This window comes from Ambystoma mexicanum, chromosome 1q (assembly GCF_040938575.1).
Source record: "Ambystoma mexicanum isolate Mex_15411 chromosome 1q, UKY_AmexF1_1, whole genome shotgun sequence".
NCBI lineage: Eukaryota > Metazoa > Chordata > Amphibia > Caudata > Ambystomatidae > Ambystoma > Ambystoma mexicanum.
Window position 1 is genome coordinate 447,750,106 of NC_090922.1, and position 24,580 is coordinate 447,774,685.

The following is a 24,580-nucleotide window of genomic DNA, read 5'->3' on the forward strand; positions in this document are numbered from 1 at the left end:
GGAAGAAAATCTTCCGCGGATGCAAGTGTGTCCAGTCCCGAACGAGCGGAGAAAAGGATGTGCCTGGGGGAAATGGGCACCAACGATACATGGGTGCAGTGCAGGGCTGCAATGACGTTAGGCATGTGTACCAGAGCATAAAACCATAAACCGTGCATTCATGGCATGCTCCTGTGCCGGGGTGGTGGGTAGACAGAAACCGTGACAGATGGCGCAGGAGGGCTTCCAGCACATGTCCAAGCATGATTGAAAATGTTGGCTTTGACACGCCGTGCAGCATGACCACAGAGTGCTGAAAGGTGCCAGTTCCAAGGAATTGCAGGACGGACTCTAGCTTTAGCAGTGTGGACACACCTGTCCTGATGTTAACCCTGCTGTCAATGTACCCCTGGATTATGGGGAGCAGCTCACCTATGGTCTCCCTGTTGAGCCGGTACAGGGTTACCAGCTGGATGTACGTGAAGGTCCAGGTTGAGGGCTTGACCCTGGGTATCGCCACTCACCTTCCATGGCTTCTCCTCTCTGCACCATGGGCTTATTTTCCTGCCACTGGAGATCAATGTGCAGCGTAAGCAGCTACATATCCCAGGTCGCAATGGTGAGTGGCAGCATGTTGTTGGAAAATGTTTTTGGGGAATGTGTGTGCCTTATGTAGCCCTCTTGAGTGGATTTGGTGTACCTGTGGTTTCCATTTGTGGCACCTGTCTGCATTTACCTCCACCTGAAAGCCGGAGGTAACTGTGCTGCGTTTTCGGCTGTATTACTCCCGGGAATTGGCAGTATTACTGTTATGTCCAGACCTGTAATTTGACAGTAATACAAGCTTTGGTGTTCTCAGCGTTAATTCTGCTTACGGTAATTGCCCCGACTGCAAAACAGTCAGTGGAGTTAACGTTGACGGTATTACCGCTGATTTATAATTCGGCTGAACGGTAAATGTGGCAGTAATTCTGTTACCGCCATGTTTAACGTATACCACCAAACTCGTAATGACCCCCTAAGTATTTAGTCTTCAGCCATGACTTTCCATTAACATTGAGAACTTTTGGATTTATGCACTGAGCTGCACATAGCCTTGCACTGAAAACTGTTTTCAGAACCTTTTTAATCGTATCCATTTATTGGTGTCCATTCATGCAGCTAACCTTTACATTTCACAGACACTCATCTCACTAATGTTTTACATCAAAGCTGCACAAAAATGCTGTATTGTTGCTCATTTTATTTCTTGGGTACAAATAACCTGTGATGACATGCAAGTACAACATTGCTAATCAAATACGTTTGTTTGCTGATCAATAACCTTTTAATTAGCAAACTTCGAATCAATTTTTTTAAACTAATATATCCCTTGACGTGGGGAGTCAAAGGATCCCCACTCAATGAGATACAGTCCCAGGTTAAATTACCAGAGGCCAGGGATCAGATAGCTGCAGAGCAGACCACCAACCCACTAAAGACAACTTGAGGAGCATAGTCTTCGGTGGCACTTCGTGAGTTTTGTTAAGATAAGACTAGGAATGCAACTCTGGAACTTTGGTTTATGTCCAGACCTGGGGACAGTCCCAGATTCAATGACCAAAGGCCAGGGATCAGGGATGGGGGTAATGCACTCCTCAAAGGCCTCCCATCATCCTCCCTCGTGCCCCGGAGAAGTATCCTAAACACAGCTGCACACCTCATCGAGGGTTTACGCAGATAAAACCACATCACCCCGGACCTCACCGACCTTCACTGGCTCCCACTGCATGCACGAATCACCTTTGAGTCTTGCAGCATCATCTAAAAGGCAGTCGCCCTCAAGCCACCCAGCTATCTTTTCGAAGAAACTCAGCATCTCTGGTAGACAGAGCGCCACCATAACCAGGACATGTGCAGACTTGAAATCTGCTGCTGCAAAAAGGAAAGGACCAGAAAACAACCATCCTCTGCCTATGCCCCAAGACTATGGAAGCTCCCCATCAGCATCAGACTGGCCCCCACGCTCCTACAATTCAGAAAAGAACTCAAGACCCACCTCTTCAAAAAATCTCTCCTCCTTAACACCTAGGCCATCACATAGCCCCGCGCTAGACGCCGCCTGACCCTCTCATATCCGCCACCTGGTACAGCTGTATCCCCTCCCCTGTGCCCCTCTGTATCCTACCCCCCGCTGTGTATCTGTTCTGTTACCTCTGAAAAGTGCTCCATTATGCATATTTACTGTTGTATACCTCTGTAAAGTGCTCTGTTGCTTCTCGAAGCTAGGTCCGCGCTCAAATACTATAATAATAATGGCTGCAGAACAGACCACCAACTCACTGAAGAATCCTTGCTGCAACTATATGTCCCCTTGCCAATGCTCCCAAAAGATTCACAATGTCTGGGACCGCTGTACGCTTTGACCACAAACAAAACACTGCCTATTTCAATTGCTCTGGTAAGCAATATGGATTGCATTTCTCTGGACCACACACCTCCCCGATTGCTGACTGCTTTGGTTGTTTCCTGCTCCTTTCCCTACCTGCCAACTACAAACTTTATTCTCTGCACCAATTGAAATATGCATCTTGTTGTGCCTCTCACTGAATGCTCACTGCTGCTTTTCTTAAATGCCCTGCTTTTAAAACAACTCTCTCGTGTGATTTCCAACTATGCATCCTCCATTTTGTGCACTACTTTCAGTGCTTTCTGGCAAAATTGGAATTTAGGTCTGCTTTCCGACTATGCATCCGACATTTTGCACAGATTTTTAGTGCTTTCTGGCAGAATTCGAATTTAGGTGTGCTTTTCAGTTTAACAATCTTTGAATCTGGGCATTTTCTAGTGTGCTCATTGATATTGTCTGCTTGGGGTATCAGGTAATAAAATTGCGGCAAAAATGCTGTGGATTGACCCAGTAAAGGTATGCCCCATTATACCATTTAAGGGGAGCGGGAGCTGCGGGGGTGTCCCCCGCTCCCCTTAAATTCCCCCGCTCCCCTTAAATGGTATAATGGGTCCGGAGGTTGCGGGGGTGTCCCCCGCATCCTTTACATGGATTGCGACGCAAAAACCACAGCATTTTTGCCGCGCTATTTTGTAATCACAGCAAATTTCGCCACAATTTTATCACATGGAACCCTGCTTGGCCGGTTGGTGAGATTCTATTGTTGCATAGTGCATCTAACCCTCCCCCTGCTATCCTCCAATTCCTCACCCCTTTTTTGTCTCAGCCCCCATGGTGCTGTCACCCCTATCTATTCTAATGGGTTCTCCATCACCTATCCTCCTTCTCTCACAAGGTTTGGAAGGAAGACATTTAAAAAGGCACTCCCAATATCCAACCCTGGTCTGCCCATTGCGGATACCTACATCAATGCTTCCTGCAGACAGACGATCACAGACACTCTCTTTGCTGTTCCTTCCTCTGACTTATGGACTCCCCAAGGTTTCTGTCCCCTCCCCTTTTTCTTCCCCACCAATTACTGGTGGCACCAGATGTGAAGTGCTATTGGCTCACTTCGCATCTTCCAGGGGCACCATTAATGTCCATCACAATGGCACTATCAGGGCTCCCAACCGCCACCTCCCTTTAGACAGGCGTCTTCCATCTCCGTTCAACTCCACCCCCGCCCCTAATGCCACTCCATCATCCCTCATGCTCCCTACCCCAGTGGTGGCTCCCCACCCCTGTGCGCCCCCCCCCTTGCAAATCATTTAAAGGTGGCAACCAGCTTCACTTAGCTACCCTCAATTCTCGCTCTGCTATCAAACACTTCTCTGACATCAGACTTCTCCTTGAAGACCTTGGCGTCATTGCTCTCACCTAGACGTGGTTCAAGGCCAACTCAGTCACTGCTTTTGACACTCCTCTCCCTGAGGGCTACAAGATCCCGTCCAACCCCAGGCCCTCCTGGCCTGGTGGCAGAGTGGCTCTATCTTGCCTGAGTGGGTTCCTGCCTCCATCATCCACACTCAAATCTACTCCTCCTTTGAAAGCCTTGTCTGCAGGCTGTCTCTCCTGCCTTCTCTCTTACTCTCGCTAACATCTACAGGTCCACCGGACCGACCTCCCTCTTCCTCTCAGAATGGGCGTACCTGTCCTCCTTTCTCCTTGCTTCCTCCCCCAAACGGATCTTCCTTGCGGACTTTACCATCCATCTCGACTCACCAGATGTGGCTACTGTACTCTTTCACGACCTCTGCGACTTTTTCCCTCACTATCCTTCCCTCTGGCTCAACCCACTCTGCCGGACACAGCTTGGATGCTCTCATCTGCACTCGCCAACCCTCTTCCTACCCCTCTCCTGGTCGGACTACTCTCTCCTTTCTTACCACCTGACCTCCCCTGTCCCCTGATGATGCCTCCGCCTGCACTGCCAGTCTCCATTTCTGTTATTCGACCGATGAGGCATGTGCAGTGGCTTCATTTGCCTCCACCTTCATCCCTCCTCGAACCCCTTCATTAGACTTTACTTCCGACTCTGTTCTAGCTAACCTCTATCTCCAACAACCTGGCCATCCTTGCTCCCATCATGAGTATCTGCATGAAGCCTGCCTCCAAATGCAACTCTTGGTATGACTCTGACTTGGGAGCTTTGAAATGCAAGTGCAAAGCAGCAGAGTGGAAGGCATCTACCTCATCCTCCGACAAACTGGCCTGCCGTCTACTCCAAAAGCAATATCGTCTGGCCATCTGCTCCAAGAAGAGGGCTCATGTCCAGGCCTGCATCTCTGGAGCCACCAATAACATGGCTGAACTTTAAAATCTGCAAGGAAATAGCCAATCATACTGCAATTTCCTCCTCTCCTCCTCCCTCCCTGGCCCTCTGCATTGCACTGGTCGCCAACTTCTCCTTCAAAACTCTGGACATCCTATCCTCTCCGTCATCTTGTTCCCCCCACTCCTCCCGCTTCTCTTGCCTCCCTCGATGAAAGTCTCCTCTAAGCAGGTGCTCCCCTGCTCCTCCAGAACCATCAAGGACATCGCCTCTCTCGCTCCAGCCTTGGCTAACCTCTGCAAGCACTCCTTTGACACAGGCTCTGTTCTACAACCCCTTAAGCACGCTCTTGTGCACCTTCTCCTAAAAAAAGCCGTCTGCTGACCCTTCTTGCACAGCTAACTATCGCACTATCACCCCTTTTTTGGGGAAACTCATGGAGAAGCTCGTCATCCCCCCCAACTGACCCTCCACACCGAAATGGCTGGCTGCCTCCATCACCACTAATCCGGTTTCAGGGCATCCAGAGACACCGAAACTGCTCTCCTGAACACCCGTGAAGACCTGCTCTTTAACCTGGACTCAAACACTCCCTCTGTTCTGATCCTCTCCAATCTTTCTTCTGCCTTTGACACAGTCAACCACTCCACCCTCACAAACCGTCTCCATGACACCCGTGCCATCACAGACCGGGCACTGGAGTGGCTGACCTCCTTCCTCTCAAACAAACCCAGCCAAGGACAAATGAGTCCTTTTCTCTCCTCGAACTCGCTCTCTACCTGTGGCGTCCCTCAAGGCTCCATCCTATCGCCATTGCTCTTCAACATCTACCTGGCCCCTCTGGCCCACGTGATCTCCACCGTCTCCCCTCATTTGCAATGTTATGGAGACGACACACTGCTCTCCTTCAAGCTGCCATCCTCCATCTCCTCCCCCTCCTCTCTCTCATGCCCGACTGCTATGGTGTTCTGCCAATGATCTCTGTCTTAATGCCAGTAAGACGGATATCCTTCTCATTGGGACGCCTGCTCCTGGTTTCCCCCCCACTCTCTGGCAAGCCTGCCACGGTCCCCTGCCCTCACACACTTGTGAGGCAAAAAACCTTGGGATCATCTTGGACTCCTCTCTTTTTCGCCCCATGGATCCTGCAGGAAGTCCAACTTCCAGCTCCACCACCTCAGGGGAATTCAACCTTTCCTCACCATCCCCCCAGAAGCTTAACGTCAGGACAGGTGGAGTTGCTCATCATACTACATCAAAATATCTGGCCCTTTAAAAGGTCACAAAATCTGCTGGTAAGCGGTAAAAAGGACACTTGTTCAGCGTTCCCTTTTATGCAAGTCCAGTGGTGGGGAAATTAGTTTTGTTATACAGCAAAAAGTATCAATCTATCCAGGTGGCAGGGCTAAGTACCTGCATTGTAACACAAAACGTGCTCACAAGAGAACCCGCTGCTGAGGCGGCGCTAAACTTACAGAACAATCGCAGTGCATCTGCCCTCCCACATGACACAGGAGAAATCCAACTGAGCAGGCTGGCTTTTTGGAGACACATGAACCCAGGCTAATGTATATTATGAATCAACCAATCCCTTCCCAGAAAAGCGAATCCCACATTTGCAAACCATGAAAGAGAGCCCAACCAGGGAGAGAAGCATACATAAGGAGGTCCCAACAGTGTGGGAGTTTGGAGAAAGAGCAAGATTGGTAACAGTTTGAGAAAGTAGAGGCTGATGAGGTGGAACAAGGTAGTGCAAGAAGGAGAAGATGGAAGGACTGAGGCTGAGGAGGTGGTAGTAAATTATGGTGCAGCATGAAGAATTATGACATGAGGAGGAAGAGGTGATGCAAGGAGGAGCAGAGGTGAAGATGGACAGAGTAAGCAGTGAGGAGGTGGTGGTGAAAGGAGGATCAGAGAATCAATAAGGCGGATTGAGACCTGAGAAAGAAGTGGTGTTGAGGAGGTAGCAACAGAAGAAGCAGAGAGTTGGCAAATGGTGTGGAAGAAGGCTAGAGAGCAGCGCTTTCATCTCAAGCTATAAGTGGTTAGAGCAGTGGCAGAAGTTACATGCTCATGGTAAAACATTGATGGGGGGTTTCAGTGGCCAGGTGTGAGCCAGTGTCCTGAAGCGAAGGAAGAGAAAGGGCCCGTAGACACATGCTTACTTTTGGGCAGTGCGTAGGAGATCTGAGGGGCAGAGGTCCTACCTACGGAGGACCCTCGAGGACAGGAGTTTAGTCCCTGCAAGAGAGCAGCCCCCAGACCCACCAACCCAACCTCCCTCCCAGCATGAACCACCTAGATCAACACCATTCCAGCCAGCTGTGTAGGTCAAAAGTCTGACAACACTTTCTATTATCTATGGATAGTTCAGTACTCCAGAGGGGATTACTGTTGTTGCTCTCTGTGGACTCATTGTCCCCTAGACCAATCTCATACCCTTTCTGAGACTACACCTTGTTGCTCTACTACCTTACCTTTTCTAGTACTACAGCCAACTGGGCAGCTGGGTAACAAACCTGGGAAAAGGAAAATGTGTGGAGCCCTTCTGAATTTAAAGGGTTAATACAGGCTTCTTGGAGAAATCATTAGGGCGTTCCATAGTATATAGCTGCCCTTACTGTGAACCTCCAGTCAGTCACAAGTGCACTGGAGTCATTTTTTGGCCCAGATGGCAGTAAAGAGGTTTCCAACAGAACAAGTGAGTAGAGGCTAAATCCATAATAAGGCCTGTGCATCATGCACAGGCAGATGAACTACAATCTACTGTCATCCAGCAGTCAATGAAGTGAGGAAAGAACGTGTGTAATCTGCTCTTGTGCCTTGCCATTATTAACAGACATGCTGCAGAAATGTGCTGCCTCTGAAGTCTATTCTGCATTCACTTTTTGCATAATCCAAAACAGATAAGACCAATGAGAAAATAGCTCAGACTGTCATAATAAAACCTAAAAAGATGAAGATTCTTAAAGTTTCAAAACACAGAAGCCTCTTTTTACAGCCGAGCAAACATGTGGTCCAGGTATCCAGTCGGCGTCCAAAAGAACTTCCAGGCTCCAACCAGTCATTGATGGCTTGGAGCAAGCTCCAAGTTGGGAGGGTCAGGATCAAATGGCCAAGAGCCAGCTGACGTTTCACTAATTTCTTTCGGAACTAGATTTTTTTTAAGGTCATTTAACGGAAAGATTTATAATTTGAAAAAAATGGTAGTCTGGGAATAAATTAGAGCTATTTATGTCAGGGTGTAAATCAAATAATACTTGGGCACAATCAGGGTAGTTGTACAAAATGTCCCCCAAGTGCTGAAGCTTCAAAAGAGGGCTTTTGAGACATAATAAAAAGCTAATTGGACAGTGCTAAGCCCCACAGGACTCTATATGCTACTGTCCTAGTTCTGAAGCAAAAGTAGGAAGGGCGATCCTCTGGTCTCTACCAAACAAAAAGAACTCCAATCAGCCAAGCACCTTCCCCCAACAACCGCAGTGCCAGTCTAATTAGCAGAAATCATGCAAAACCATACTAAAGGTTCTCTCGACTGATGTAGGAGCACCAGTGCCACCCTGATCTGCCCGCAGACATGATTAATCTAGAACGATAATGACCGATTTCATACCATGGAGATAGCTGAAACTGGCCTGTATAGGGCTCCACATTGTTACTACTTTCAACAAAGGGCTGTAGTAGATGGACTATTACCTTATGCTATGTTTTTCAATCACAGGGGTTTGCAGAAGGTATTTTCTAGAGCAGAGCCATGACAGAAGATTTTGACACATTTGGAAGTTTAGCTAGACATACAGAGGTGTTGATTTCTCCAATACAATTACCAATATTAGAACAGTGATAGATTTGTAAAAAGCTTTACGGAGCCAGTGGTCGAACGGGGAGCTAGATAATTCACCTGTCTTGAATTTTGCACAAATCCCTATTAGAACAGTTTTGGATTTTCAAATACCATTTCGCTAGAACCATCTTCACCTTATGGACTATCAAGGCTCAGACAGTGCTGACAGGTGCCCTGTTAGTGTACTGGTGTACCAGTTGCGCTCGAGTGTCCAGGGACTTTCAGGAAAAGCTGACAAGCGGTATCGGAGAATTAATAGCTACTTTTAGGCTCAATAGGATGGCTTTGCCTACATGTTAGGCATGCAGTTTGAAGTAATTTTGAGATTCTCAGATTAGATGAGAGTCAGTGTTCAAAACCTGTTACTATAAGCTGAAATAAAACGTAGTAGAAAATGTGATTGCAAAGCTTTAGAGTTGCATAATTCTGGTTGTCTCTCTTGCTTTCAACTAAAGGTTTTCCACAGATTGGTGGTTAAAATAAAATCATTATTTATTATCCAGGGACGCAGACAAACCTATTCTTACTTTTTGTCTTTGCAGGACAATGAAAATGGTAGATGGAGAGCCATGCAGAGTAAAGTACAAGATGTTTTTGCACAGCTCTTCACTTCTTTTTTGTAAGTATTTCCAGCAAGATGGCTTGCGGTCACCTTCCCAAATAACTTGCCACTTTTTGTCAGCATTCACTCATGCAAATAATCCATTCACTGGCAAAGACTGACCTCACAGCTTGGAGCTGCAAATCTGAAAAGCTTTTACCTTCTAATTCAAGAAGCATCTAACAATCATCTCTTATAACATGCTGCTCCGTACGAGGCAACATATCAAAAGAACTTGGGCCCAACCCAAAGTTACTCTCTTACATTGCCTCTGCAGATCACTTAGAAATCTGCCAACGTTCACACACTTCGGAGACTTTGACAAATGTCATACAAAAACAGTAATGCACACAATTTAATTTCTGCTCAATGCAGGACATTTGCACATAATCCGAATTCATCCATTCTTACTATTTAATCAGGTAACTAAGAAGAACATGGATCATGTCAAAACCAACTTAGTTGCTCCAGAAAAGTAGGAACAACATATGTACACCTTATTGATGTTTAGTTTTTAGAATGCAGACGAAGATGCACAAAAACATCCTTAACATATTTATGATTAATCACTTACAACAGTTTCCCAAATCGAACATTTCCATGAGGGTTACCATAGCGAACCATGCTTAAATACTCACCGAGCTTCCATGTTTCCAACGACGCGCAAATAATTCTTATGGCGACGTATTCTACGCTGAACCTCATGAAAGAGGTAGCGAAGCTGCATGAAAATAACCAGGCTGGCCATAGATAACCATATATTACCAAACAGCTGCAAAGAATGAATGGAAAGAACATGTAGAAAATGTTTCCTGTAATAGCCTGGAGAAGATAGCAGGTGAAAAGGTTGTAAACCCAATGAGCACCAACGCCGTGCAATAAAAATTATTAAGGGTGAAAGCTACCACCAGGCATACGTCACCAAATCTTTCCCAGGGTTCCAGACATGTGAAGGAAATATGCACATCTAATAACAACAAAGTGACATAGAAATCCAAACTAGTTACATGTTCCAATGAGAAGCAACATCGTAAAATGTGCAAGTGTAAAAGCATATAGAGTCCGTTACACAAGCTACATGATGCTGCACATCAATACAAGTAAGGCAGCATGGTTTCCTCAGGAAGTAATGGAAGGAGTATGTTGTTTACCTGTAACTCCTGCATTGGTATGTTTCATAGATTCACATGCTTTTAATATTCCAGGTCGGGTTGGGAAATCCCCATTAACCTCAGATCATAATATTTAATAAAGAACAATGGTTCACTTTTGAAATCCATCATTGTCATCTTAGTTCTTTTGTGTCCCTGCCAATTGGACGTCTAGTATCTAGCCCCACCATAGAATACACCTTCAGATTCTTACCCCAGAGGTCTACTTATATTGCAGCCTTAACTCCCCCACAGGGGCTGTCGGTGGGCGCATGTGAATCCAAGAAAGATACCAATGCTGGAGAACAGGAGTTACCGGTAAGCAACATACTCCTTCTCCAGCATTGGATCTTTCATGGATTCACATGCTTTGAATAGTATAAACAGCAGTAACATAACAGCAATAGGTGGAACATGGGGAGAAAGGCCTACCTCATTGAAAGAGGGGCTGTAACACTGCTCTTCCCACTCTTGCTTCAGATTTGTTCTATACTCTGTGCACTAGTGTTTCACAAAGGTGGATGGCACTGCCAGAGTAGTCACCTTGCAAATGTCGGCAAGCGGGATTCTTGGCCACAACGCTGCCAAAGACCCCATTGCTCTTGCAGAATGTGCCCGCATTGTCCCTTGTAGGGGTCTCGTAGGCTCTGCATGAGACCTTGAGATCACAGACGTCACCCATCTGGCTGTGCCTTGCATGGAGATAGGGTGACCTTTGTTCAGAGGACCAAAGGCTACAATTAACTCACGTATGCCTAAAAGCTTTTGTTCTGTCCAGATAAAACTTCAAAGCCCTGCGCAGATCCAATGAGAGCAGGGTTTGTTCAGCCAGAGTGCACCTTTTATCAAAGAAAGAGTAGTATTATTTCCGTTTGTAAATGAAACTCAGTGACACTTTGAAAATTGGATTCGTTTTTAAGATTACTTTGTTTGGCTTGAAACGCAGGCATGGTTGTTTTATTGATAGAGCCTGTATTTCCGACATTCGTCTGAACAACGTTACTGCTAATAGAAAAAACATTTTCCATGAGACATACCTAATGTAAGTAGCGGTCATAGGCTCAAACAGAGCTTTTATAAGTGCAATGAGGACTGTGTTTAAACTTCATTGTGGTGGCGCCTTTCTTTTTGGTGAGTAGGTATGAAAAATGTCTTCTCAAACATTTTTTCACTATCCTTGCACTATAGAGCTGGGATAGGCACTCTTCTATTTGTGTCTTGAGAACGCAGCCAAGTGCACTTTAATGGGGGAGTGTCTCATTCTCCTTGGCCAGCTTTAACAAGTATGGTAAAAGATGATGTGGAGGGGTCCCGATGCTGTTGAGCACACCACGCACAGAAACAGGCCCAATTGTATTTGTTAGTAGAAGTCACTCTTGCCGCATTAAGGATTTCTCTACAATCTTGAGGGATTAGAACCTGAATTCTATGAAATCAGGAGCAATGCTTTGAGGTTGAAGGATCCTGGATTGTGGTGAAGCACCCGTTGATTGTGCAGTGATAACAGGTCTGGCGCTGACCCGAGTGAGATGGGACGGCCGAGAGAAGTAGAATGTCTGAATACCAGGCTTGCCTCGGCCATGCCGGGGCTATGGGGATGACATTGTGCTTGTACATCAACATAATGGGCAGGACTTTGCGTATTGCTGATATCGGGGGCTGGGGGGCATAGGCGAACATGCCTTCCCATGACAGCATGAACACATCCCCTAGAGATCCCTCTTGTGGGTATCTGCTGGCACATTTTGGACATCTTTCTCCCGCGATGCAAAGAGGTCTATTTGAGGGCGAACCCACTGTTCAGCTGCATGCTTGAAAGTTGCCATTCGTGGCCAATTCACTGCACTGCTGAGCTGCGGTTTCGTTTTGCTTGCCTGGCAGGTGGAAGGCCTGTAATATTATTTGATTGCAGTTTGCCCAGTGGCATAATGCCTTTGCCCCCTGAGACAAAGTCCTGGAGCAATTGCCCGCCTGTTTATGTATATAATACATGGTGGTGTTGTCTGTCAACACCCTGACCACCATCCCTTCGAGCACTGGCAGGAAAGACCGAAGAGCTTGGAATGAGGCACTTGGTGCTAGTACAATGATATGCATGTTTGATTCCTCTGCACTTCATTGATACTTGATGGACAAATATCCTACATGGGTGCCCCATCCTGAAAGAGACGCGTCGGTTATCACTGTCTGTTGAAACAGGACTTCCTGAAGGGATATCGCTTTTAATAGGTGTAAGGGGTTTGCCCACCACTGAAGCTGACAAACAAGGAGTGCTGTGACTGAGTTTGTCGGTCCATGTACTGCCCGTTTGAGACCAGCGATCTAATAGAAATTCTTGCAACGGTCTCATGCAAAGCCTGCAATGGGGAATTAATGGGATACTTTTTCAGTGTGTCTCCTTGTTCCATTTTGCCTGAAGTGTGCTAGGCAGGATGGTGCAGCCATTTTTTTTGTTGTTGCTGCCAAAACACAGTTTTGAGGTCCTGATGCTCTAAGGAACCAGCGCAGCCATGTTGCCGTTTCTTGCGCAAATGCAGCTTAATGATGTGGGGCAATGCCGTTGAGTGGGTCAATATATCCCACACTGCCACTTCGAAAGACAGATGGAGCGAGGAAAAAAACTGTTCCTGATCTTATTATTTTCCTAAGTTTGCAAATTATCAGTTTTCCTACACCCCCTTTCCATTTGATAAAAAGGCGCCATAAAGTGACTTGCTGCAAAGGCCAGAGAATAAATCACCAATAAACAAAAATGTGTACTTTTAGTTTCAAATAATTGCTATTGGTATTACTTTGTCTCATTGTTTTAGTTTTGACTAATTCGTTTTTCTAATGTTTTGCCTCCTAGTGTTTTAGAATTTTAAGTTGCTCTCTTTTTTTGGGGAGGGACACCTGAAAAGCACATCCCTCATGTCTTACCCTTCAGTCTCACAGCATCCTTCTGTAGGCACCATGGTCCATGCCTTTTGAACCAGTAAACCTCCCTAACCTCCCCCTCCTTGTCCCAGATCTTGTGTTTTTCCCAAAATCCTAAATGCAAGGCACAACCAGTATAGTTAAAAGGGGTTTGCCGTGCCATTGCCCCTTTTCCTCTCAGGGATTATTTTCCTTGCCACAATTATATGTGTTTTTAAGCATGACTGTTATAATGAAGAATGAACTTCGGGTGGAATTGGTTTAAAGTCAAAAATGTTTAAGGATCTGCTATTTTATACTGGGAACGGAAAGTGCATCCACACAGCTCTTACAATTAAAACAGCGGGCACCGTCCCACATTTCTGCTAAATACCCAACTCAGTTTTCAAAATGTTAATGTTAGTAAATTAAAGGAACATGAAAAGAGCCAGGGGTATAGGGTTTATGATGCTAATCAGGGAATATTTAATGAGTAGTAATTGTTTTATACATAAAGTTGCACTGCCCGGGAGGCCAGCACTCCTATTCCTAATGAAGGGGAAGATTACTACAGGTAGAATACATTTTCTGAGGGAGAGGCAGTACATATTCATGCAGCAAATGGCAGCAAACACCAACTTGCTCAACCTTAGCACCCGACCAGTATGAGTAATTCAGGGAGTAATTTCATGAAAGAAATGTGGTGTAGAGCACAAGGGCACTGTGCAAAACAGTATCAGTCACACACCACCGATGTTCCAGCAAGTAAAAGTAACAAACAGATATATAGTACGTCTCTGCCTCACCTCTTCACTTGCAGTACCTACCAGCATATGAATGTGATGCATAAGATCCAAGGAAAGCAGGGTTAGCTCCAAGATAAAGTCTGTGTAGTACACATATGTTCCTTTGCTCTCCCACGTTCCTTCGTGGTTTAGATCCCAGAGATGAATCACATACCTAACGGAATAAAGAAATAATGTTACAGATTTGTGGTTTACTTTTGCCAAACTTTGATTCTCTGCATAAACTACCACTTACCCTAAAAGTTAAAAATGAAATTGTAGTACCCATGCAAATAGTGCAACCACCCAGAAAGGTTAAAAACACATGGAACATTCCTCAAGATTCTGCACATTGACGTTTTCTACACTGAACATATAATGTCAGGAAATATGTAAATACAATTTCTGAACAAAGGATCATCCATACTTGCCAACAAACCATTTACTTGCCTGTGAAATACTAGCTGCCATGGAGCACTGCAAAAGGTTTTGCATGTTTAAAAAGCTAGTGAGGGTTTGTAACGATACGATTGTCTTCACATACTTTAAAAGCATGACCAAAATGAATTGCTGTTCCCCATTTCACATGTGCATTATGGTTCACAAATTAAAATGTTCATTTGTAATGATCTTGAGAAGCACCTCTGAATCTTGTTATGCCAAAAGTCACAAGAGGTTGTTTTTAACAATAAAATTACTCAATCTATGAATTGGCAAGAGTCAGTCTAAAGATTAATGTTCACATTGTTTCGAAATATTCAAATTGTGGAAGAACAATAGCCAAAATGTTTTGTGGACTACAAACATGAAGCCAATACACGCACCGCACATTTCAAATCCTTCCATGCAATGTATATATCGGGTTATATTCGAGATAGCACTATTTACCCCAAATTGAAGATGCAAGCAGGGGGGGCAGCCACTGAAATGGAGAACATAACTGCAAACATAACTTTTATAAGGGTCAAAAATAGTACATTCTTAACGAACAGAGGTTAACAAATCTTAAGTTTAGGTGTCCACTTGTACACAAAAAAGATCAATGTTTATTTCAGCGTGGTAGAAGGAAACGGTGAATGATCCCCTTAACGAGCGCCAATTACCTGATGCCGTCTCATGTTTCAGCCACCACTTTCTGCACTAATCTGAAGGTTTCGGACACAGCAAAATGTGGTACGGTTATTGTGGAAGGAAACGGCGCACTATTTCACCCATTCCTATGGCGGAGTTGAACATTAAACAGAGCATGGATTTATCACTTTTCCACCCCTTCATGAATAAATAATTTCATGTGATGAATCTCAACTTTATGGCTGTCAAACTTTTTACAAAATGGTGGGAAAATTCAAGTTGCAAGCTATTAATTCGCCATAAAAAAATCAGCACACCATTTATTACTCGCCAAGAGTCAAATATCACTAGCCAGTGGAGAGTGCAAACTTTGCACCCTGATGATGCACCAAATGCCAGAAAGTTGGGGGGAGGCATCTGGGCACCAGATGATACCAGGGAACTTCTTTAAATTGGTCATAACAGTATAGGCCAATACCCACTGTCAAACACTGTGAATTCTACAAAGTAGCAAGAACCACACTTTACTCTTGGAAGGCCCAGGGTGCTGTTAAGATTCTAAAAACCCTAAACTGAAGAACATGCTGTGCCTTCAAGGCAAAAACGCTGTGCCTTACTCCGAAACCATTTTCAAACTCTCTATATCCCCCCCCCCATTCCTCAATCTTGCTCTCCCATTTCCGCTCATCCTCTCCCGCTCCTCTTCATTTCATATTCATGCTCTCCCTCGGCCTCATAAATTCCATACTGTACAGTGTAATGTACTCAATCAGTAATCCCATTTCCTCCATACAACACTCCATCCAACCCCCATAATGGAGGTAGTTATTTGCTGTTGGAACCAAAAAGTAAAAGGGGGACTGCTGGTTGGCGTCAGGGGGCAGCACCATAGAGCATGAAGCAACCATGCCCACACACATTTAAATGCCAAAGCAGTCTTTTGAGGCAAATGGCTCCACTCCCGACCCCAATGGAAAGGATGGGATACCCATAACTTCATAATTTTCTTTGTTTGGTTTTAAAACGTGGATAAGAACAGAACGCATAAACCTGCAGATTGAGTAATTGCATACAATATAGATTAGCCAGGGGTAGTGTAACAGGGGCAGAGTATCCGAAATTGTCAAATCTTTAAGGTATGGCTTTATTCTTCTTTACTCAATTCCAAGGATTATTAAGGTAAGGAATGGGTGAACATCTGGTTCAGGATAATATCCTACAAATAAGCAAGGGTAAATCTAGATAAACTGTGGTAGGAATGGATCAACAGAACAACTAACTTACCCGTGGTAACGGTTTTTCGATTGTATGTTACTCCCTCATATTACTCATTTTATGATATCTACGTTTCCAGCTTCAACTGCACTGGAAAACATGTTCTCGTCGGCAGAGGGCGCCTTGTGCGTCGACGCGGTCAATCCGATGTCCCTCAAGGGCTTCCATCTCGGTTGACGTCATTGAGTATCTATACGACACATAGCGCCCGTTGGCTTCAGTTCTGTTTTTTACGCCACCCATATGCAGCATTACCGACATTATTAAGTGCCTTTAATTTATCATACTTTAAAAGAGAGTAGAGTTTAATGCCCGGAAATTCTACAGCAGCACAGGTTAGGAGGGTCGATGAGCAATACATAGGAGGAACATCCAATTGTAAGAACGTTACCACGGGTAAGTAACTTGTTCTTCGAATGGATTGTGTCCTTCCAAGTATTCCTCATCTTATGATAGACTCCCAAAGCAGTATTACATTTTTGGAAGAGGGTGTAAGAATTTTATTACTTGTCAAGAATGAGCATAGAACTGCCTTCCCAAATCTTCCCTCATTCTTAGAAGTATCTAAACAATAGTGTTTTGTAAAGGTGTATATTGTAGACAAGGTAGCTGCCTCGCAGATATCCTTTATCGGAACTCCCCTCTGAAGGGCACAGGAAGTTGCCATGCCCCTAGACGAATGAGCCCTTAAGCCTTCTTGGGGATCTTTTCCAGCTAGTTTTTAACACTCTGAAATAGCGAGTATTATCCATCTGGATAAGGTTTGTTTGTCCGGTATACCCAATGAAGACTTGGTCATGCTGGGGTAATTTTGGCATTCTTGAAACATAAAAGCTTAGCGCTCTCCCTGGGTCAAGTCTATGAAATATATCCTCTTCCTTGCCAGGATGAGGTGGTGTCAAGAAAATCGGAAAGCACAGCTGTTGTGCTCGAACAAGATGGCCACCAGCGAGTAGAGCTACGCAGCCCAGCATCTTCTAATGGCGAATATCTCTAGTAACTGGGTGCTGTACACTGCTGCCGATCGACTGCCCGACTCAGATACACCTGGACATCGAGTCGCCCGGCTGAAGTCTGCCTAACCCGGGATCGCGCATTCGGGCCCTCGTCTACCATTGGGCCCCACGGGAAAAGCAGCCTGAACTCCCGCCCTCCCCTTCTGCACTCCTGGAGACCACTGCACTGAGGAGCTACACAGCATATCCTCTGCTGCTCCTGGAATCATTTGAGAGCTGCGGACACCACCGCCGGGCCAGGCGGCGAGAACTACCATCTGCTGAGCATTGCAGCATTGACCGACCTGCCACCCTGCCCACCTGCATCTAACCGGCAGCGCCGGCTCAACTCAGCACACTCATCTGCGGCACGGAAACTCTCAGCGGATGCGGCGAGTTAGACCGTACACTGCGCGGCAGCCGCGGCCAACCTGCATCCCACATACCGGGGCAGCGACGGCCGCTTGGCAGGCTCCTTGACTGTGCTCTCGTCGCAACCAACCCTCCAGGGCATTCCCGGAGCCCCCTATGTTAGAGATGGGCCTTCAGACCTGCGGCAACACACAAATGAACCCTGGTCCCTGTGCTGCGCAGCCCGCCCTGCTAGACTGCAGGAAGCACCCTGCAGCGCAAACCTTCCTTCGACGCAGTAAACAGCTGGTCGCTCCATAACGCTGCATAAGGCCCCACTCCCCAGATGCCGCCAATTCTGCATCTCCACCACAAACTCCTGCACTCCATTGTGGCGAGGGGCTAACACCTGACTGGCACACAACAGTGGGAGAGCTAAGGCCCCGGCACCCAGGGGCCCCCCTGACAGACACAGAGGGCCGGATTCAGCAGCATGGTGCACTTTGAGCAACGCACCTCCCTCCAATTAAGCTCATACTGCCCACGCACTTGACCTCTACTCAGTGCCCTTTGGACACTGCTGCCACCTTCCCCAGTGTACTGGGGAAAGCAACACAAAGGAGCCTCTACACACAGATCCATATAACAATGCGTTGGGACGGCGGGCGGACCCAGAACCGAGGCGCATCAATCCTCCATTTTGCTGCATGTAACACAAACCTGAATGGCGAACCCCATAGACAATGGGTGGATCTACGCTGGTGCTCACCTGACGCGCACAACTCAGTACCCACACTTCTCAAGAGACGCAATCCTGCTGATCCCACTCAACACTGCTGCCATGTTACCCCACTGCTACAGGCTGGTGGCAGTGGGGTAACTACCTCGAATCGAGGTCCTGTCCCAACAACCTGCAAATTAATGGGATCCCTGAGGACAACATTGCAGGGCCTATGAAAGACTATGTGGAGCGCACCCTCATGGCACTACTCGACAGTCCCAAACTATCACAGCACTTTGAAATTGAGCGGGCCCACCGCAAGTTGGCCCCTGTACCCAAACCTGGAGCTCCTGCATGCCCATTAACAGCTTGCGTGCTAAACTATTGGGACAGGGACACGATACTGCGTGCTGCCAGAGCAAAGGGACTGCTGGGCTCCGATAGAATTCATCGGTACCCAGACTGTTCATCATCGGTACAATTGGAACACAAGTCCTTCATGGCCGTCAAAAGGAGACTTTGCAAGCACAACGTGAAGTACGCCATGCTCTTTCCGGCTAAGATGCAAATAGAACACTGTAATAAAGTACATTTCTCTACCATGCCAGAGGAGGCCATGAGATTCATCAATGATCATTTCCCAGGATGACTTTAGCTACCGCTCTTACGCCTCACCAAATCCCTATCCACATATCCTAAAGGGTATACTACTACGGGCAAGCATTACCCGAAGGCACCATGCTATCCATACTGTGATACCGACACTATTGGTTTAATTAGAGACTGCACACTGGGAAATACGCACCTATCATTATAGTTTCATACACTTTTATGCTGTTCGATGCCGGGCTGCATTCGGCCTGCAGCTCCCTATGCAAGGTTGCAATTACTGTTGGGAAGTTTTATGGGGGCGGTACATTACTCTGATTGGGAGAGGGATGGGGTTCTGGGATAGTTAAAGAAAAGGTGTTTGCTGTACCGGTACTGGTTAATGTAGTGCGACAATATTGGACGGTTAAATTACTGCAATGTTCAACGCCTAATCCAGCGACACTTAGTTGTTACATCATAATCTGGCCCAATGGTGACTGAACCAGTGCATTTCATGAGCTAGAACGTACGTGGTCTTGGAAACTCCACTAAAATGCGCCATCTCACATTGCACATAGAATGTCATAAGGTACATATTCTGTTCCTACAAGAGACTCACGCGCTCACCGACAATTGCGAAAGATTTGCCAGAAGCTGCGGCGTACAGCGCTATTACACCTCATGTTCAACTCAGTGCAGAGGGGTCATGACCATTATGCATGAATCATTACGAAACACTCACATTGAAGCACGTTCAGACCCACAAGGGCAATATTTACTTTGGCACAGAATTCTTCTAGGCCAGGAAATAATCCTACTAAATGTGTTTAGGCCTAATAGTGATGACCCAGATTTCTATACAGAGTTGATGGGGCTATTGTCGCTCTACCCCTCGATACCTGTGTTGTGGGGTGGCGATTTCAACACAATTAATATCGACCTGGATAGGTCCGGATCTAAACCCAGACAAATGTCGAAAGTGGCCCAGGTGCTGCAGGAGGGCCTGGGGATGGTGGACGCTGAATCCTACACTGCACAAGTACAACTACTACTCTTCGGTGTATGACTCCCACTCCTGAATAGACCTATAGTGGGTATCCAACACTTTAATAGGCCAGCTCAAAGAAACTGACATATTGCCTAGGATGTATTCGGACCACATCCAATCACAATGAGGCTGACCTTGGGGGCGGCACTGGCTACCAACCAGCCGTGGAGACTCAAACCACAGTCGCTATTAGACGCCATTTTCGCAGCTGGATTGGAAAAGCATGTAGATGATCATTTCATGATGAACACTGGCACTGTTGGCAGCCACGCAACCCTATGGGAGTCTTATAAGGCATATATACGTGGTATCGCACTAGCAGCAGAGTCGGGTATACTTAAAGCGATACGTAGGGATATCCTCACTAGCGAAACCAAACAAAGTCACCTGGAACAGACATATGCATCTAGGCCAGACAAATCGATCGTGCAGGACAGTCAAGTCGAGCTGGACTAATTTCGAGCACATGCTGATAGGGAACAAAAGTTCCTGTATAACTCAGCCCTGGCAAGGAAATACAGAGAGGGTGGGCACCCTGGTAGACTACTGTGCAATGTAGCAACCACATTCCAATAATACAGGACTCATCGGGCCGGCCGGTCCACAACAAGGCAGGTGAACCAAGTATTCCACTCCTTTACTCCGCACTATATGCTAACACAGACATGCGACCCTTCCAGACACAAAAGCGTTTCTAGACAGACTTCCGCTGTCGACACTGTCTGCAGATACCAGGAATACTATTCACCAGCCTATCACCGTCGAGGAAATATCCTGTGCCATTGAGGTACAGCCTCCCAGCAAGGCCCCTGGCCCGGTCGGGCTAACAATCGAGTTCATTAAACACTTTAAATTCTCGCTTGCCCGAGATTGCTTGCGGTATGGGAAGAGGCATGCACCATCGAAATACTTCCTCCTGCCTTCCGAGAGGCAGTAATTACCATTTTACTCAAACCTGATAAACCCCCACGAGCAATGCAGCTCATACCGTCCCCTCTCACTTACAAATTCTGATGTTAAAATAATGGCTACGGTACTGGCGTTAGGTCCGTAACATGGAGCATATTGTCCATCCAGACCAATATGGTTTTGTCCCTGGCCGTTGAATGGCACTTAAGGCAAAGGAGGATTGTTGTAAAATACTGTTGTTGCAGGAGATATGCAAGTCTTTTCTATATTCATATAAACAGACAAGGTGGTTTGAAGCGGAAGTTCCATTCCAGAATGGTAGTCCTTGTCCCCAAGAGGGAGTCACTCTCAGTGAGGTCCTTATTGCCCAGTCCCCTAGGGAGGTTCTTGCATCACAGGCTCACCTCCGTAGCCGCAAAGGGGACAGCTCCCCTCTGCAGACAAGGGACGAATCGTCCAGATTCGTCACACTAACCACTCTTGAGTTTGACTTCTCCCTGCTAATTGGTCTGGCATAAGACCCTCAATTTCACTTACTATTGTATTAAGGAAGGCTTGCTACTGGTCAGTAAACAGACATCCCTCTGCCTTCCCATGGAGAAAGAGGGTGAATCTTTGAATGTGTGCAAGGTGTGCAGCACCATCTGTGCAGCACCATCTTAGTTTTCGTCCATATAAGGAGTGTAACTCCATGGTCTTCAATGTCCTCCATGATGTGTCACAACTGGTTCAAATCACCTCGACATTTGTGGCTCTCTGGCCTCATCTTCCTTCAGATAATTGATTTGGCTGTCGAGGTCCATAAACCCTGCAGATGCATGGTAGATATTTCTGTGCCACAAATCCATAAGTCAGGCCCCGCCATCGGCACTCAAGCAAGCTCTGCTTAGATTGCTGGTAGATGTGGTCCGCAAAGCGATTTTCAAATTGAGTCTCAGACCACCTAATAGCAGTCCTGTAGGATCCACCACCACCAAGGAGTCCCCTCAAATAGAGGGCGGAACAAACCCACCCCTAGAAGACAAATACTCCTACAAGTCCGAAGTTCTTAGAAATCAAAAAAAGCAAGGAAACTTCACGATTGACATCGACGAGTACACCACGTTGGGTAGAAAGTGTGCAACACCACCTTGTCTCTGTGGAATACTCAAAATGGCTCAGATGCTGTGAAAGCCTGGATATTGCAGATTCCATGGCCAAAGTGAGAGCAACAAGGACTGTTTTCCATGTAACCAGGCCAACACCAACAGACCCTCTAGGCCAGGGTTGCACAACTAATTTTGACAGAGGGCCGAAAGTACCTTACATGAGGGCTATATTGGGCTGAAAGGTAAATGTGGACGGGGCGGTAGGCAGGGCGTGGCAGGAGGCTTTTTCAACCCCCAATTTGTATTAAACACATGGAAAAAGAATATATGTTTTTGAGGGGTAACCATTTTTATTGCATTTCAAACTTACAATTTGTACTACACATTTTCCATTGTTATAATTTATTTCGATTTAGTTATTGTATATCGTCTGTTTAATTAAATTATATATATTTTATTGACCTATGATTGGACATTCCGTTATTTTGGACTGCTATAGTTTGCCGTTTGGGTTGCCCAAGAGGAGTATGGCCTTCGTTGAGTCAGGTTTCCTCAAAAAAGCAAAGGATGTACATCTCCTAACTGTGCCTGTTTTAGCTTTATTATTGGGTTCACTCTTGGAGTGCAACACTATGCCCCATGGCCCCCTCACCCCCAACCAAACACTATGCCCCATGGCCCCCTCACCCCCAACCAAACACTATGCCCCATGGCCCCCTCACCCCAAACCAAACACTATGCCCCAAGGCTCCCACCCCCAACCAAACACTATGTCCCATGGCCCCCTCACCCCCAACCAAACACTATGCTCCATGTCCCTCACCCCCAACCAAACACTATGCCCCATGGCTCCCACCCCCAACCAAACACTATGCCCCATGTCCCTCACCCCCAACCAAACACTATGCCCCATGTCCCTCACCCCCAACCAAACACTATGCCCCAAACACACTCTCAAGCATGCACCCATACAGACCCGAACCCCCCACCCCCAACTCAGCACACACTCTCAAGCATGCACCCATACAGACCCAAACCTCCCACCCCCAACTCAGCACACACACTCTCAAGCATGCACCCATACAGACCCAAACCCCCCACCCCCCAACTCAGCACAAACATTCTCAAGCATGCACCCATACAGACCCAAACCCCCCACCCCCCAACTCAGCACACACATTCTCAAGCATGCACCCATACAGACCCAAACCCCCCACCCCCCAACTCAGCACACACTCTCAAGCATGCACCCATACAGACCCAAACCCCCCCACTCCCCCAACTCAGCACACACACTCTCAAGCATGCAATCATACAGACCCAAACCCCCCACTCCTCCCTAACTCAGCACACACATTCTCAAGCATGCACCCATACAGACCCAAACCCCCCACCCCCATCTCAACATAAACAACACAAACACTCAAAAACAAACATTCATGCACATCCGACACCCCCCCGCCTCCACATCTCAACATATACAACACAAACATACAGCAGAACAGACCCGACACACACACACAAACAAACAGACAGACCACTTACCGGACGTGCTGCAAGGCAGGTAAGCTGGAATGCTGGCGAGGTGAGCGGTACTACGGCTGGCGTGGCCAGCAAGGCTGAAATGCCTTCCGGCATCAAGCCTTACTGGCCACGCCAGCCGTAGTGCTGGCCCTCCATTGGTGCAGCACACACACACTACGTGGCTCGTAGGAGCGACGTGGTGCGTGTGTGCTGAGCCAATGACGGCCAGTGTTTTGTCCGGCCCGGAAGACAACGAAGACTTTCCTAATGGAGGGCGGCCGATGCTGCTTGCGGGCCGCCCTCCATTAGGAAAGTTTTTGTGCCTCGCGGGCCGGACAAAACAGCATGGCGGGCTGCAACTGGCCTGCGGGCCGTATGTTGTGCACCCATGCTCTAGGCTGAAATGGCTTGTGCACCAGTTCTGCTAGCACCACATTTAGGTGCCAAATCAAGTGGGGTCTCCTGATTGGCGCCCAAACAACCCACCAAGCCCTTCCAGGTGTCTTAAATAATGGGATTTCCGGAGGAGAACAACGTCTTCTGAATTCCGGTAACCTTAGATGATAGCCAGGTAAATCCTGCATGTATCGAACTGCACTTGGGCCAGATGGGCAGTGAAAGAAAACACATCCTCCAGCTAACATGCGAGTGGTTTTATAACTTCAAGAATACAATGGCAGACGTTAGCCCACTTCGTTTTATACAATTCCTTTAAGCCCCCTACACTGTAGTATAGAATGTCGAACCTCCCACCATGCTGGGCCAGAAGGTTCTGATCCAGGTGAAAGTACATCAGATCCTGCTTAGTCAGGCTGAGCAGGTCCGAGAATTATAACCCTCACTGGCAAATAGGGAGTCATGAGTTTATCAATGATCACAATCAGGAGAGTCTGATTTTGCTTATCCCCTCTGAAGCATAACTATGGGAGGCAATATATAGAAAAGGATTTTGTGCCAAACAATCTGAAACGCATCCCCCAAAGACCCAGAAAGCAAACAAGCGCCACCTGGATTACAGTGGGTTGGCAAATAAGCACAAGTATGGGACT

The 24,580-nt window shown here is 46.7% G+C and overlaps 1 protein-coding gene across 1 annotated transcript in view; it reads right to left on the reverse strand.

The window, feature by feature from the left end:
* AMFR (autocrine motility factor receptor) overlaps positions 1–24,580 on the reverse strand; it is a 1,604,297-nt gene that overhangs the window by 989,033 nt on the left and 590,684 nt on the right. Inside the window, exons 6-7 of the mRNA XM_069640231.1 lie at positions 14,001–14,133; positions 9,766–9,899 (exon numbers count right to left, since the gene is read on the reverse strand). Of these exons, the coding sequence (XP_069496332.1) occupies positions 9,766–9,899; positions 14,001–14,133 (267 nt within the window). The remainder of the gene's footprint in view (positions 1–9,765; positions 9,900–14,000; positions 14,134–24,580) is intronic.